At 41.6% G+C, this 17,288-nt stretch overlaps 3 protein-coding genes across 3 annotated transcripts; 2 read left to right on the top strand and 1 right to left on the bottom strand.

Moving 5' to 3' along the window:
- The first annotated feature begins 815 nt into the window (after nucleotides 1-815).
- On the top strand, nucleotides 816-4,215 carry slc7a6 (solute carrier family 7 member 6). Its single transcript, XM_061068302.1, has 9 exons — nucleotides 816-1,296; nucleotides 1,378-1,503; nucleotides 1,849-1,993; nucleotides 2,069-2,192; nucleotides 2,281-2,384; nucleotides 2,495-2,591; nucleotides 2,710-2,859; nucleotides 3,190-3,373; nucleotides 3,509-4,215. Exons 1-9 carry the CDS (start codon nucleotides 816-818, stop codon nucleotides 3,574-3,576), a joined length of 1,479 nt encoding a protein of 492 aa, XP_060924285.1. The 3' UTR covers nucleotides 3,577-4,215.
- Nucleotides 4,216-5,566: 1,351 nt separating this feature from the next.
- slc7a6os (solute carrier family 7 member 6 opposite strand) lies at nucleotides 5,567-11,793 on the bottom strand. The gene is made up of 5 exons (XM_061068485.1): nucleotides 11,580-11,793; nucleotides 10,167-10,496; nucleotides 8,353-8,556; nucleotides 7,723-7,855; nucleotides 5,567-6,537 (listed from the first exon to the last, which is right to left on the bottom strand). The coding sequence occupies exons 1-5, from the start codon at nucleotides 11,766-11,768 to the stop codon at nucleotides 6,395-6,397; spliced, it is 999 nt and encodes a 332-aa protein (XP_060924468.1). The 5' UTR covers nucleotides 11,769-11,793; the 3' UTR covers nucleotides 5,567-6,394.
- A 2,493-nt stretch (nucleotides 11,794-14,286) lies between these two features.
- On the top strand, nucleotides 14,287-15,935 carry LOC132998947 (zinc-binding protein A33-like). Its single transcript, XM_061068701.1, has one exon. The coding sequence runs from the start codon at nucleotides 14,290-14,292 to the stop codon at nucleotides 15,907-15,909; it is 1,620 nt and encodes a 539-aa protein (XP_060924684.1). The 5' UTR covers nucleotides 14,287-14,289; the 3' UTR covers nucleotides 15,910-15,935.
- The last annotated feature ends 1,353 nt before the right edge of the window (nucleotides 15,936-17,288 follow it).

Below are 17,288 nucleotides of genomic sequence, written 5' to 3'. Positions count from 1 at the left end.
TGTTCTCTGACATGATGCCACTTTACTTATATTTCTCTTTTTCACCGTAAGTCATGGCAGGAGAGGTACTTGATCCGACTGACATCACTTGTGAGACCTCTCTCAACAATCTCAGGTTATTACAGGATTTAGTTTGTTGTGTGAGTTTGAGACACGATCACCTTGAAATGTGTTTGACTCAATTGAAGAGATTAAAACATAGCACAGTTTAACTGTGCTATGTTTTTATGTTTCAGTTGCAAGGTTTTGTTGACGTTTTGCATGGACAGGATTGGGTGACTGGTAACTGAGCATTACCACCTGCTGAGTCAGCCTCAGCTTTATAGTATATTCTTAAACTAGAATTAAGCCCACACCACTGCCAAGACCCAACAGTTCCCTAAGTATGCCTGATTTCTTTTCATCAAGATCTCTGCATATTCCCTGTGGAAACATATTGAGAGACGCCCTATCTCGCAATGTCAAAGAAAGTGGTCAATGCTGATGCAGATCGTGATCAACATTTAATGGGTTCTTCCTGACTCTTACCACATCCTTTAAGAAAGTTGTGTGGTCTCTGCCTAGTCTTACCCTAAAGATAACCTCACATTGTGTTTCTCCTCCCACTACCTGTTCACCTCTGTTACCTGCTCATCCTTTTACCAGTGTTTGATACATTAGAGATAAAAGATAGTTTTCTGACTCACCATCTTTAACGCATCAACACTGACTTTCAAATGTCTTGAACAGGTTGTTCCAGAGTTTTTTTTAGAAAGAGACCAGGGCCCGTACTGTCCACAGCAGGCCTGTCCTCTCTCCGCTGAGACGACGGCGCAATGGCCGACCATGAGGAATCCACGAGGATGAATGGCCAATCCTCCAATGTTGTGGAGGCCCCCCAAGAGAGCATGCAGCTGAAGAAGGAGATCTCGCTGCTCAACGGTGTCAGCCTTATCGTGGGAAACATGATCGGCTCTGGAATCTTCGTCTCCCCAAAGGGCGTGCTGATCTACAGCGCTTCATACGGGCTGTCCCTGGTCATCTGGGTGATCGGAGGGCTGTTTTCTGTCGTGGGGGCCCTCTGCTACGCCGAGCTGGGCACCACCATCACCAAATCAGGAGCATCCTATGCATACATCCTGGAGTCCTTTGGCGGCTTTCTGGCGTTTATTCGCTTGTGGACATCTTTGTTGATCATTGAGCCCACCAGTCAGGCGGTCATCGCCATAACGTTTGCAAACTACCTGGTGCAGCCGCTCTTCCCGACATGTGAGCCACCGTACGTAGGGTCCAGGCTCCTCGCTGCAGCGTGCGTGTGTGAGTACATTCGATCTACCCTGATCCACTGCTGCTTGCTGATCTACCTGATCCCATTAACTACTATTACTGTCTCCACAGGCCTACTGACATTCGTCAACTCTGCCTATGTGAAGTGGGGAACCCGCGTTCAAGACGTCTTCACCTACGCCAAGGTGGCGGCCCTCATCGTCATCATCGCCACCGGCATCGTCAAGCTGTGCCAGGGTGTGTTTGTGCACAACATTCTGTTATGTGAAGAATAATAATTTAAATAATTTGTAGCCCAGGTAGAAATGAAAGGAATGGCTCTGATAACTTATTGGCTGTAGTTAAATATCTACTGGCATGAACTGTATTCAGCCCTGGTCATCATAGTATGAGTCATAACATGTTTTCATGGGCTGTCATTGTAGAAAAGTGGGGACTGAAACAGAACGTTTCAGAGGAGTCATGAGGACTCAACTACAGCAGTAGAACTGTCATATATCAATGTTTCATCATCTCTTTCTTTATATGGATGCAATAACAACATCACCTACTGTTCTTTTAATTGTTGTGTCTGTGTCTTAGGTTACACATCCAACTTTGAGTCCTCCTTTCAGGGATCCTCTACAGATCCCGGGAACATTGCACTGGCGCTCTACTCCGCCCTCTTCTCATACTCGGGCTGGGACACCCTCAACTTTGTTACAGAGGAGATCAAAAACCCAGAAAGGTGATTTATCCTTGTTTCTCTCTTTTGACTTTCCTCATATCAGTTTGATACTGATCCGGTGTCCTGTCACTGCAGGAACCTGCCATTAGCGATCGCCATCTCGATGCCCATTGTCACCATCATCTACATCCTCACCAATGTGGCCTACTATGCTGTTCTGGATGTTAGTGCTATACTGGCGAGTGACGCAGTGGCAGTGGTAAGCACACTTCACTTTGACCCCTTTGTGTGTGTGTGTGTGTGTGTGAGAGCTGAAACTAGTAAACCAGTGTATGTGTCTGGTTCAGACATTTGCAGATAACACACTGGGTGTGATGAGCTGGATCATCCCCATCGCTGTGGCTCTGTCCTGCTATGGAGGCCTCAACGCCTCCATTATCGCCGCATCCAGGTAGAACACACAAACGGAAACACACACAGTGGCAAAGGGGTTAATCTACAACAGACTATTGTTTTGTCTGGTGCATATTTTCTGTTTTAATTTCTGTTTATTGTGTCTAGGTTGTTCTTTGTGGGCTCCCGTGAGGGCCACCTTCCAAATACTCTGTCCATGATCCACATCCAGAGATTCACTCCGATCCCTGCTCTCATCTTCAATGTATGAACATGGATCAGTTACGTATATAGTTATGTCCTATATATAGGATATATATGTAATATATATATATTTATAGTATCATTAACAAGTGCATCACTGCTTTTCTCCCTATGTCCAGTGTGTCATGTCACTGATCTACCTGACAGTGGAGGACGTCTTCCAACTCATCAACTACTACAGCTTCAGCTACTGGTTCTTCATGGGTCTGTCCATCGCCGGGCAGCTCTACCTCCGCTGGAAGGAGCCCGACAGACCCAGACCTCTCAAGGTGAGAGCAGCTTCCAGCCATTCATATAATTATCTGGGTTCTAATAGGAGAGCGTGTGCAGGATTTTAATTGAAGTGATAATCAATAACCATACTCTCATCATGAATAAAAAAGGATATCATAGTGGAGAGGTTCAATACTGTTTTGCAACATAAACATCTCAACCTCATATTGATCATAAAATGATTCACCACTTCTTTTATAAGATAATACAAATTAAACCCCCATATACATTATTACATATAATTAAGGAGGAAAACCTGCACAGATTTAGAAATTATACGGTAAATAAAGTGCTCACATTCTCGGTCTTCATTCTTCTCTCCACAGCTGTCTATATTGTTCCCGGTGGTGTTCTGTATGTGTGCCATCTTCCTGGTGGCCGTGCCTCTTTACAGCGACACCGTCAACTCTCTGATCGGCATCGCCATTGCCCTGTCAGGAATCCCTGTCTACTTCATGGGAGTCTACTTACCGGAGTCCAAGCGTCCACCTATCATCACCAAGCTGCTGCGTGAGTTTCACCACACAACCCAGCACCCTAGGGTGACCGGCACATTGTCGTCTCACTGGCACCGTTCATCAATGAGTATGTTATACATGAATGATAATGTGACCATATGTGCTCTGTCTCATTCTGTGTGTGCAGGTTCTGTGACTCACCTCACCCAGCGCACCTGCTACTGCGTGCTCACAGAGAGCGACAAAGGTGAATAGCACCCAGTGGGTTTCAAAACTTTACCCAGCAGCCTCGGCTGCCTCAGAGCTGACAGTCACCAGAGGGAACTGGCCAGGGATTCTGCTGTGGAAAAAGGATTTATGACTACCATTTATTATTGCTTCAGACTGTGCACCACTCTGAGGCTCTCCGATTTCACTGACTAGTTTACAACACTGAAAATGCTGCCACAGATGCACATGATCACTCACAGTTTTATTTCTTGGAATTCAAGGACCTGCAAGGATTTCAACGCTCAGTCCACACAGTTCTCTGTGTCGTATTTCATGTTGTGAGTACTGTCACACACAGTTTGATTTCTTCATCACACTATTTGATGACGTATAGTGACTTTCGTTATGATTATCTGTCCTATTGGTTTACAGGTAATAGTTATACAAATGCCTTGTGCCTGTGAGATTTTACAGGTCTGTGCACACGACCACAGCAACCTCATAAGTAGATTCTATTTAATGGATTTAGATCGTTGTAATTGAAAGATATTGTGAGAGGTATATGTGATTGTTCTCGCCTGAGGATTTAAGTACTGTTAACCGTCTGTCCACTTTCTGAATGAACTAAGGCAGGGGTGTCCAAACTTTTTATCCCGAGGGCCACATTCTGAAAAAAATACGAAGAACTGGGACACTCAAGCTGCCACGCCCCCCTGCCCTGGAGCTGACTGTTGACAGTGTGCTCCAGGGCAGGGGGGCGTGGCAGCGTTCTGAGGGACAACTGGCAGGTCAGGGGTGAGTTGGGCGCCACCTAGTGTCTAAACTGAGAAGTGCAATACAGTGGGCGATAGTCCGTTACATTACATTACATTTCATTTAGCTGACGCTTGTATCCGAAGCAACTTACAATAATTGCATTCAACCCTGAGGGTACAAACCCAAAACAACAAGAATAAAGAAAGAACAATTTCTTCAAACATAAAGCAAAACTACAAAGTGCTATAAGTAAGTGCCATTTAAGTGCTACTAAATTGTTAGTTTCAAAAATTTTTAGTATTTTTTTTTTTTGCCAATTAAAAATGGATGGCTGGCCGCAGTTGGCCCGCGGGTCGGAGTTTGGACACCCCTGAACTAAGGGAAGAACATGTTTTGTAAGCTGCCAACTGAAGATGTTGGATCATCGTACTAATGTCATTGCCTTAATGTCAGTTTGGTGCCATTTTACCTCCAACCGAAGGTTATGCTTTCATCTGCATTTGTATTTGTATGTTTCTGGAGTGGTGGGGGAGGACTTTTGAAGCAGATCCAAAAATTGTCAACGTGGCGAGATAGAGATACTCCTTCTCTGAAGTTGATATATGCGGGAAATATGCTTTTCTACCATGTGACCTATGTTTGCGGTTAAAGTTTGTCAAAAGGCTGAGGTGGGTTTAGTCTGCAGAATCCAGTCTGTTGATAAACCAGTTTTTATTACCTTTTGCTAACATTTATATGGATATATTTCACTGTATGAACATTGGGCAGATTGAAGCTCGTGCAGTAATGTAGGAAATTAAAGGCGGTTTCCTGCAGTGCAGTTTTATAGACTGTCAATTTAATTTTAATTATCAATCAAACACCATCTGCTCCTCAGGGCATCCTGTCTGCTGCTGACAGGTCAGGGTAGCCGAGCTTCTAATAGATAAGAAAGGAATGTTTTCAAGATGAGCTGATTCTAAGATTGTATTCCTGAGTTATGACAATTCAAAACAAGTATCACCATTTCAGACCAGATTTGGTTCACATTCACCTCTCAATGGACTACCTCAAAATGAAAGAACATGGCATTGCCTCAGGACAGTAACTCCATACATCAACTACACCAGCAATAATGAGAATGAAGGGTTAGGGTTAGGGTTAGGGTGAATCACTGAGATTGATTTATTCTTCATACGGAAGTTTTGATTAGATTAGCCTGCCTTATATATGCATATCAGAAATATGAATACATTCTGTAAGTACACCAGTTTGTGTTTACATCATGCAGGAAAAAGAGTTGACACTGACATGTTTTAAGTTTATTTTGAAAGCTTTCCTTTTATACACATCTACATATTTACAAAAGTGAAAGTCAACAAGTATCCAAGAGAAACAATCTGAATTTCAGCGGGAAATTAGGAACTAAACAATCTCACACACACCCACAACAAATATGGTGCACCACGCTTTCCACATTATGCAAAAAATCTAACACGCACAGTTATACGTACACACACTACCATGCGAAAAAAAATGCAAACACCCTAAATTGCAACCACACATTGCCCGACACACGTCGCTCACAGAATTGTTAACGGCACAAAGCATACGAGGCATATCACACTAATGTGCAACATTTCTAACACACATCCACTTTGAACAAACACACACACGCAAACTTCACTCCACCACAGTAAAAAAAAAAATAAGACGCTGGACCTTTTGGAAATAACAGCAACCCCTCCAGAATCTGTGTAGTAAAGAGATGCGTCAGATATACTGTATGTGATGCGTGAAATTTGTATTTTTGTTTAGGATCTTTGAGGCTCAGTTACATTATAATACTTTGGCACATAAAAACTGAAGTCTTTGAAAATATAGCATGTATTAAAAGGATGTTGGAGCCAATTTTACCAGAAATTAGGAACGCAATAATAAAATCTGATGAGTACCCCACATAATAGGAGATAGGATTTTTTCCTGGTATGTTTCCATCATATTCTGTGCCACTTAAGCATCGGTGTTTCCCTCGACTCTCATCTACACAGACATCTGTGGAGTATGGCATTATGTGTGGAGAGGGCTTTGGGAAGATCCACTGAAAAGGTGCAGGTTAGTGGTTAGATCAATCAGAATGAAGTTGGTCTCCATCGTCATCCTCATCATCCTCACGGCCAACTTCCCCATTGCGGCCAAGCTCATGCAGCACTTCCCTCTGGTAGTGCTCCCAGCTCCTCCGGCTGTATGAGTGGTCCTCCTCCATGTAGCCTGCATACATGAGACACACATCAGCCAATCAGTGACAGGAAGGACAGAGTTTAGTTCCTAAGTATATCATGTACAAGCAAATAACAGAGCTGCAGCACATACTCAAGCTAATGGAGCTTCTGACTATACAGGCTTTGGTATTGAAGGGTTTTAAAAAACTAAAAACTACAGACTTTAATAAATACACTATATGGACAAACCCATTGGGATAAACCCATTGCCTTAGGTTGGACTAGGCCCCTTAGTTCCAGTGAAGGGAATAACTTGCTTCAGCCGACCAAGTCATTTTGGACAATTCTATGCTTTCAACTTTGTGGGAACAGTTTGGAGAAGGTAATTTTCTGTTTCAGCATAACTTGGCCCCAGCACACAAATCACGGTCCATAAAGGCATGACATTGGCTGGGGTTGGTCTGGAAGAACTTGACAGAGCTGCACAGAGCCCTGACGCAAACCCCATCCAACACCTTTAGGCTGAACTAGAACAGAGATGGCGAACCAGGCCCTTTAGTTCAACATCAGTGTCTGACCTCGCTGAACGTGTGTGTTAAGCGTGCTTATCCACAATCCACTGCAACGTCATTTTGACTAGTCATACTTTTACTGTAACGAGTAAGAATTTTCAATATAAGATTTATATTACTTCATTCTAAATAACCAAAACAATAACTTTGATTCTGATTCTACTTTTTTTAAAATTAATTTCAACGTATGTAATTACATAGTAAGAACTTTCGTAATTCATGTGCTATTTCCTCAAAGAAATCTATTCAGTTGAATTATACTATAGTTTCCTATAATTTTGCATTCCCGTTTCTGATAAACACAATTTAAATCTGACTAGTCATAAACACAACACCATACTGTTATGAATTAAATACATCTTCAACTTGGATTATGACAAGTCAGAATCAAATATGAGGCATCTGAAACTGGAATTATTCTAAAATTGAATTGCAGATGTTTATACCTGTAAAAATAGCATTTTACAAGTAGAACTGCTGGAAAGGTGAACATTAAATCCGCTTTCAGATATGAACTCCACATAATCTCGGAGAGGCTGTATGTGAGAGCATAAAAAAAAAAAAAAAAAAAGAAAAGAAAAAGAAGAAAAGAAAACTCTGGAGAAAGTCTGGACCCCATCTTGCAGACAATGAAGCCTGAAAATCAGTGAATGAACACATACCACCATAGCGCTCCTCTCTGTCACTGTCTGCATCACTTCCCTCATCAGGGTAGTCGTTCCTCCAGTTGCCTTCCTCGTTTTCATCATCCTCATCTTCATACACCTCCTCTTCATGAACCACAAGGTCAGGCACCTGGGACAGATGACAACTCCTTTGAAAGCCTGGTTTTTGTTTACTTGTTATTGATTATTGATTGAGACGTTGTTTATGATAAAGAAAAAGCCTGTTTCATTTCAAGCTTAAGCCTGAATTCTGAGTCACCTTCTGAACACTTAAAATGTAATCTTATCAAGTTTTGTGTTGGGAATTTTGAGGCTAAAAACATTAGACTGCAAGAAATGCAACATATGGACAAACAAGTTTACAATGGGACTGAAGTCGTAATTCAGAGCCACTACTCAGAGTTAATAACATAAAGAAAAATAAGTCAGACGGTATCCACAGAAATTACAGGTTGGCCTGTAAAGCCATTTGACATTTGCTGATTCATCCAAATACAAATTTCCCAGTTATTATATCTGGGAAATCAGACTCCTCCCCCTCCCCCCCTTGTCTACTCTCCATTTCACCCATTCACTCACTCCGATTTCAGCATTCATTCATCTGTCTGTCCATCCATCAACACACACCAGTTCTCCCTCATCGGCGTAGGCCCTGACAGACAGGATGTCCTGAATCCACCCTGGTGTGATGGTTTCCTGGTAGTAAAGGTCGTAGACGTAGTCATCGTCCTGCCCACGCTGATCACCATCCAGCCTCTCTCCAGATATGCACAGACGCTCACGCAGCATCTTTGTGCTGTTACACAGGATCACTTCTGGGTCAGAGCACGTCTTTAGTAAGATGGAGGACAAAAAGATAGTTAATTACTGTTGATACATCTTACATATTAGAAATGTTTCCCAATGCCTTACATTATATGGATCAGATAAATCAAGGCAGTTAAAGCTAGAGATGGGTAGTGAAGTCTGGTATTAAAAATAAAATGTGTGAATTCTCTTTCTCTGCTCCTGTGTGCAAGACAGCGGTGCATGTGTAAGAAGGTAAGCCATTCACAGTCAGAGTGATTGGTAAAGACTGAAGAGAGAAAGATACGTTTTGGTGAGTGAAAGAGAACTGCCGTGCATGCCACAACTGCACCTGAAACTATAAGCGGATGGTTAAAACGTTTAGGACCATAGTGCGAGCAGGAGGTAGCATGCAGGCACACAAAGTAGCAGTAGCGTGATAGTGCGATTGAAAAGACAGCAAGCAGCGCAGCAGACACCAAGTTAGAGATCTCTTATGTTACGAGAAGTCTAAAAACTGTTTTTGGTTCATTATGAAACAGTGGTGGGACAAATACAAATATGGCGGGTAGTCTGTCTAGATTATTAATGGGAAGTATTGCACATTGGCTGTGACCATTGTGTTCTTCCTCTGAGGGTATGGAAGAACAGGCACATGTGTAACAGGTTTGACAGAAATGTTTCTAGGTGAAATAGTGGGTTTTATTTTTTTGGACCATGGTAATTTTGTTCACTCTTTAGCTTTCAACATTTACACATCTAAACAATAAGAATGTGTTCTCCTGACAATGTCATGTGGAGCAGTTATACAAGAAGACTTTCCTCTTCAATCCAGTGGGATTGAAAGTATATTTGTAGATTTTGTTAATGTATGTTAGCCAGTGATCACTTTTGTCTTTAAAAGGATATGTTGACGACTTTGAGCTACACTCAATTAATGAACCAAATGAGCACAGCTGGGACTGTTTACAGAAAAAAAGGTGGGACCTTTAAAAAACAGGAGCGTCCACAACTTAAATACTGAAGACAAGAAACTAATACCTTAGTGCCAGCTGTTGCAGCAGTTCATCAAAGTTCTCCACTCTTTATCTTCTGCAACTACTACCGGTACCAAGGTTTTTTATCTCTTTTAATTTTTATTAAGTAGAAGGAGCAAAGGATCATCAATAGCACATTACACCAGTTCCGGTGTAACCAAAAGGAAATTATCTGTATATTTAATTTGATGATAAATAACCAAGATGATACCATTTAAGAAGAGCAAAAGTAAATTTCTATTTGATGCCATTGTTTTTTTATGTTAGATGTAAAAGAAATGTGAAGACCACTGGGTTTCTTTAAAAATGTGTTTCGTTTTAAAGATTATTATACCACCCAGTATTTGTGTAAATCAAATGATAAGTAACCAAAATAGTTAAATAAATGTAGTTAAGTAGTGAGCAGAAAGAACTTTTCCTAAAATGGAAATACTCAAATAAGGTGTATGGGTCAATGACAAAAGAAGTTTAAATAAAAGGTGTTTTTATTCACTGAAACCAAAAACAGTGTAACCAATGAAAAATTTGTGTCTGGAGATCTGACTATGCAGTGTGGTAATTTGATAGTCCAAACACACATAATACCCATCTCAAGTGCACAACAACAACTAAACTCACCTTGCCAGAGGTTTTGCCCTGCTCCTCTACATCTTCATGTTCGAGATCAACCACCTGAATTTCACAAGGACCCAAACATTTGTCCTGCTCTTTCCCAGACTCCTCTGCACTCTCGGGAGCATCTGTCTGGAGGCTTTGCTGATCAGCTGGACTTGGAAGGCCCGTGCGGTGGCTGGAGAGTATTCTGTAGCGTTCCTCCCTCCGGGTGCTCCACTTAGTGCCTCGTAGGTCCCCAGTTATCCGTTGAGAACTGGCGGCAGAGGGGCGCAGTGCGTGGGCCACTCGAGGCCTAGCCAGAGCCTGTCGGACCCGGGTCTGTACGGGAGCATCCTGGGGACGAGAAGACAATGATGTCTAGTATATAGAAAACCAAATTAACCACAAATGAATATCAAAATACATTTTAAAGACTTGGGGTTGATGTTTTACCGAGATTGGGAGTATCAGCTGAAAATCTTGTATCAAAACAGTTACATGCCATTGCTTTTAGTTCCCTTCTGGCCTGAAGATGGAAATGAGTCCTCTTCACCAGCATCCCTATTAGAAGACATGGTGACGATCCTCAAACTAAAAGGAATCCATCAAATTTTCCATCTGTGGATCAGCCCAAAACGATCATTCTACCCGGTGGCTCCTTTCTTATTTTGACCGAACAGCACTTCCCTATGATTATGACCACTTGCTTGACTTACAGATTGTGTGAACTCGAACACCTTTAACTCACAAGATGTAACTAGTTAATTTGTACATGGTGATACACTCAGGTTGGACTTATTTTCCCCTTTTCTACTATTTAAAATGTATTTATTGACTTACTTGTATTAGTAGTACATTAAATATTTCTCGAAATGATATTGCAATTGTCATTCTTATTGAGAACTGTGTGGGACGGGGCCAGGATCACCATCTAAATATGGAGGTACAGCGTGTTATATATGACATCTATTTAAGATATTAGTTTATGATTCTGGCCTTTACTTTATTGCTTCTTTTAATTCTGTAAAGAACATTAGCATAGCCTCTGTGTGTTCTCCGTTGATTTGGATTCCGGGTGAAGTCGAATCATTTTCGAGGCCTGTAAACACGCCACAGCTCCATTTAACACAAGATGAGCTAACTACACCACAGGCTAACGCGAATTAGGGCCGATGTGTGGCTAATGTTTGCCAACAGGGTGAATGGTATGCTAACAACAACTAGCATAGGCGGCGCGTTGTCTTCTCCGACGACAACACGAAGCTACACACAGCTTGACATGGGCCAGCGGGTTTTATTTAAAAAACGTGCGGTTGTATCGAAGAGCCCCCTGACGTGTAATTTACCTGCAGCTAACTAGTAACTGATGTCTCCGCCAGCAGCAGCGTTGACGTTAGCATGTGACGTTGCTAGCTAACCCAGCAGCGGGCCTCTCACCTGTGTCGCTACGGTCGCCACGAGTTTGAAGACGGAGTTTTCCACCTCGGCCTCATCGGGCTCGGGGATGGGTTCACCGGAGCTCGGCGACGTTTCCGGACGGATCCGTTTGCACGCCAGCAACAAGGCGTCCGCGGGGTCGGTGCCTCGTTTCCTCTTCACTCGCAGGATGGTCGTGTTTGGGTCCATGTTGTTCCTCTGTCTGCTCGGTCTGCAGTTCAGAGAGGTGGCGGGGGGAGGCGGGAGCGCTCACTCCGCCTTTATTTGCCGGTACCACAAATGTCCCAGCACAGCGGAGCCGGTGCTAATAAAATAAACGTAAATAAAATATCGTGAGATATCTTGTCCAATCTTTAATTTACTGATATCAACAATAAAAAGACAACAATCCTTTGATTCCTTTGAGTCAGATTTGTATTGATCAGTAGATCAAAGGTAACGGACAAGTTATCCTTTGATGTTACATTTAATATAAAGCCTTTTAGATCGGAGAAGGATAGTTAACCGAAATATTTAAATGTTGAGTCCACTTAACACTTTCATTGGATTCATTAGTAAACAGCTTTGCAGCCCCGACATTCAAACTCGACTAGAAACCCCTCCATCGGATAGTAGTGAGTATAGAACACATGTTTTTTCTAGTGTGACTATTATTGATTGAAACATGCATTTATGAGTGTGAAATAAGCAGATGACATTAGACAGTAACAGACAGTGTTTAGGGAATCCATTTTAAATGTATGATAAAAATGAGTAGATTCAATTACAATTTGAAGGCAACATAATCAAACACAACTGCTATTTTGCATATTCAATAGTCAAGGCTTATTTTAAGGAGCCACATTCAAATTTAATGTAGGCATTTTACTGTATCAAATAACGAATACTTATAACGATGAAAGTATTTACTTATTTGTAGTCATTAGATGGCACCCTTTTGATAAACTGTTACAGCGAACCATATGACAGCCACAACAACCTGAAACCTAATTTCTTCATTGTCTGTTTTAGGGAAATTCTTAATTCAATGGCATGACAAAATTAATTATAGATCACATTGAAAGAATAATGGGGCTCAATTAACCAAGGAGATGGATAAAGTACTTTGATGGTGTGATTTACCAAATCCTAAACCTACACACATATTGCACTATTGTATCAAAGCTGCAGCAATGTGAAGATTGGATCTATAAGAGAACTGGTAAATTTGTATTTATAGTGGAATGGAAATAATGGGATCAGCAGTTCAGCAGGTGGCGGGGGGAGACGAGAGCGCTCACTCCGCCTTTATTTGCCGGTACCACAAATGTCCCAGCACAGCGGAGCCGGTGGAAATAATAATAAACGTAAATAAAATATCGTGAGATAACTTGTCCTATCTTTGATTTACTGATAACAACATTAAAAAGACAACAATCCTGTGATTCCTTTGAGTCAGATTTTTATTGATCAGTAGATCAAAGGTAACGGACAAATTATCCTTTGATGTTACCTTTGATATAAAGCCTTTGATCTGAGAAGGATAGTTCACAGAAATTTTGAAATGTTGAGTCCACTTAACACTTTCATTGGTTTCGTTGGTAAACAGCTTTGCAGCCCCGACATTCAAACTCGACTAGAAACCATTCCATCGGATAGTGGTGAGTATGGAACACATGTTTTTTCTAGTGTGACTATTATTGATTGAAACATACATGAGTGTGAAATAAGCAGATGACATTAGACAGTAACATACAGTGTTTTGGGAATCCATTTTATAAGTATGATAAAAATGAGTAGATTCAATTACAATTTGAAGACAACATAATCAAACACAACTGCTATTTTGCATATTCAATAATCAAGGCTTATTTTAGGGAGCCACATTCAAATTTAATGTAGGCATTTTACTGTATCAAATAATGAATACTTATAACGATGAAAGTATTTACTTATTTGTAGTCATTAGATGGCACCCTTTTGATAAACTGTTACAGCGAACCATATGACAGCCACAACAACCTGAAACCTAATTTCTTCATTGTCTGTTTTAGGCAAATTCTTAAAACAATGGCATGACAAAATTAATTATAGATCACATTGAAAGAATAATGGGGCTCAAATAACCGAGGAGAAGGATTAAGTACTTTGATGGTGTGATTTACCAAATCCTAAACCTATACTCAGGAAGGACTTTGTATAGCCATGTGAAGATTGGATCTATTAGAGAACTGGTAAATTTGTATTTATAGTGGAATGGAAATAATGGGATCAGCAGTTCAGCATTAATTCATTTTGTGATCTTCTATGTCTTATGTTGTAGTGTGTTATGTTGTTTTATGATGTGTCTTCTAAAACTCACCCTCTGTCCAACAGCCTCATCTGGTCAGTCTTGCTGAACAGCTTCAGCGGTATTTTGTAGTTAACACACACGCACACAAACAAAGACACTTTGAAGGAAGAGGTGGGGCCACACTGAATATTTGAAGTCCCATCCCCCGCCAGTGTCATAAGAAGGCTATTGGAGCGACAGCTGCAGTCCATTCAAGACTCTGCTCCTACGAAGAACAATTGGAATTTGGTTCCTGCTGGTGAGTTCACATTTTAACTCTGTATACATCAGTAGTTTTAGCATGTGCACATGAGACGACTTATATCTACAGTCTAATAATTCAACACTCCTGTACTAACTTTATGTTAAATCCATACTCTAGGCCCCAGTGTGTTCAGCATGGCAGCCGTCAACTGTGTGCTATCGGAGGACAACTTCCTGTGCCCTATCTGCCTGGACGTGTTCACAGCGCCCGTCACCACACAGTGTGGACACAACTTCTGCAAAGGCTGCATCATTGAAAACTGGAGAATCAATAGATCACGCCGGTGTCCCGTCTGCAAACATTATTTCGACACTAAAACTGAGGTGCACGTCAATACCTTCATATCTGAGATGGTTGCTCAATTGAGGAAAAAATCCTTGGAAGTTGCCCTGGCAGGTGAGGTTCCCTGTGACATCTGCGCTGGGACCAAGCTGAAGGCTCTCAAGTCCTGCCTGGTGTGTCTGTCCTCGTATTGTGAGACTCACCTGCAGCGACATCGGACAGTGTCAGGGCTGAAGAGTCATAAGCTCATCGAGCCCCTGGTCAACCTTGGAGACAGAATTTGTACAAAGCACAATGAACTCATGGAGCAGTTCTGCAAGACAGACCAGATGTGTGTGTGTCACCTTTGCAATGAGCCTGACCACAACTCACACCATGTTGTAGCCGTGAGTGAGGAATGTGAAGAAGAGAAGTCTAAGCTGGCGAGTACAGAGGCTGAGTTTCAGTGCATGATCGAGGAGAGGCAGCTGAAGGTGCTGGAGCTCAGTGGGTCAGTGCAGCTCAGCAAAAAAGCTGCAGACAAAGCAGCAGCAGATGGTGTACCTGTCTTCACTGTCCTGAAGCAGCTATTGGAGACGGATCTGTCCGAGCTCCCTGAAGAGATCAAGAGGAAACAGGAGAAAACAGCAAATCACGCCAAGGGCCTTATGGAAGAGCTTGATCGGGAGATCTCTGAGTTGAAAAGGAGAAACTGTGAGCTTAAGCAGCTGTCCCACTCTGATGATCTCCTCCACCTCCTCCAGACCTCCTCAACCCTGAGGACCTTCTCACGCACTAAAGACTGGGAGAAAGTCAGCCTCCATCAGCCATCGTTTGAGGGGACCGTGGCCAGAGCCGTGGCACGCCTCAAAGAGACACTCAGCGAACACACAAGGGACCTGCTCCAGGCTGAACTAAAGAGGGTGCAGCAGTACGCAGTGGACGTGACCCTCGACCCTAACACGGCGCACCCCGCACTCACCCTGTCTGTTGATGGGAAACAAGTGAATTACAGTGATGTGGAGCCGACTCTTCCAGACAACCCGGACAGATTCTCTTATGCCGTCCTCGCCTTGGGGAGGCAGAGTTACGCCTCCGGTAGGTTTTACTGTGAAGTCGAGGTTAAAGGGAAGACAAAGTGGGATCTGGGAGTGGTCAGTGGTTTGGCAAACAGGAAAGGACGAATCATATCAAGCCCAAAAGCCGGCTACTGGACCCTGCAGCTAAGGAATGGAAATGAGTACACAGCTCTTGCCGACCCTGACATCTTTCTCTCGCTGAAATCGCGACCTCAGAGGGTGGGGGTGTTTGTAGATTATGAGGAGGGTTTAGTCTCATTTCATGACGTTGACACTGCAGATATTATCTACTCCTTCACTGGCTGCGCCTTCAATGACAAACTCTACCCGTTCTTCAGTCCTTGCTTAAACGAGGGAGGTGTAAACTCTGCCAGTCTCAGAATTTCTCCTGTTCATGAAGCTGATGTTGTATAAAGCTATCATTGATATTGTGGCAATAATCATCCACACACTTTAACATTGTTTTTAATTGTTTTGGCCAAGTTAATGTTGGTAGAGTTGTTTCATGTATCGGTTACTTTTACTTTTAGCAGTCTTGATGTGTAGATATGCAATTTCTAATCCATTCATAGCAGAATGTTGTGCTAAATAAATGTAGTATTATTATAGCTTAACAGAGATAGAATAACAGAAGTGGTGCACATAGCATACCTCACAATCCTCTTTCACATTGTTATTAATTGTTTTAGACATAATAGAGCATAGTGATTCAAATCTATCTAATGTTGTGTATTAAGTATTTCGTTTTTTGTTCCAGGGTTGAAACAAATTCGAAAACTACAAATGATTTGCTTCAATGTGATGTTGTATTTTATGTTTTATCATTGAATATTCTAGTTAATTGTTTTTTCAATTTGTTATCTCTATTTATCTTTTGTAATCAGCAGTGGCTGGACAGTGTATTGGTCACCTTCATTTCCATGGTTTTATGGATTAATAAATTGAATCTTGAATAAGCCGGTGCTCATCTGCCAATGTTACTTCAAGCTGACTTTAATTATAAAATTGACATCGTGTTTCTTTTGTCCACTTTTTTTTTGTATAGTAGAACAGCAAGTAGAACAGGTTTAACTGTCACCTTGAAGTGCAGTGATAGAAACTGCCACAGGTTCTCTCTTAAATTTGGATGGGTAGGGTGAGGTGAGGGATGTTGAGCTGCAATATGCAACTTCACCACTAGATATCACTAAAGTCTATACACTGAAACTACAATATAAGACAAAAGCCATGGAAAAAAATAAAATATAAATTTGACATCCTGTAGGGAAAAGTATTACACGTATAACATTAGAGAAAATGGCTTGTATATTTGAAGTTTTTTGTGTCTTTATATCATGAGAAGGTGAAGACTTATAAAAAAATAAAAGAATCGAACACTAACTTCATAAAGCACGACAGAACAATTCAAATAAATGAGTTTCATTCAATATTCATGCACAAATATGAGCCTAGTCTACATAGTTCAGTGATGTACAGCAATACACAGTTCAAAGTGAAGTGTGTCTGATGTGACTTTTGATATTAACCTGGTAGAGATTCAAAAGAAACAGATAATAGCTACATTCAAATCTTCCAGAATTGGCTACACCAGCATTTTGAAGAATTTACATTTACAAATTAAGACAGCAAGGTCATTTGACTGAAATGGATCAGAATTGCTGCTTTGGTGAACACTGAACAATAGTAGACTGTAACAACAATGCAACGCTTTTAGGAAACAGGGAGTCTGGGGATGTGCCAGCAACCAAAATAACAAGCCAACAGTGTTTGCATTTCCATAATAACACTGCCTA

The sequence above is a fragment of the Limanda limanda genome, chromosome 3 (genome assembly GCF_963576545.1).
Source record: "Limanda limanda chromosome 3, fLimLim1.1, whole genome shotgun sequence".
Taxonomy (NCBI): domain Eukaryota; kingdom Metazoa; phylum Chordata; class Actinopteri; order Pleuronectiformes; family Pleuronectidae; genus Limanda; species Limanda limanda.
The sequence above is the reverse complement of the archived record's forward strand: the minus strand, read 5'-3'. Positions and strand labels throughout refer to the sequence as shown.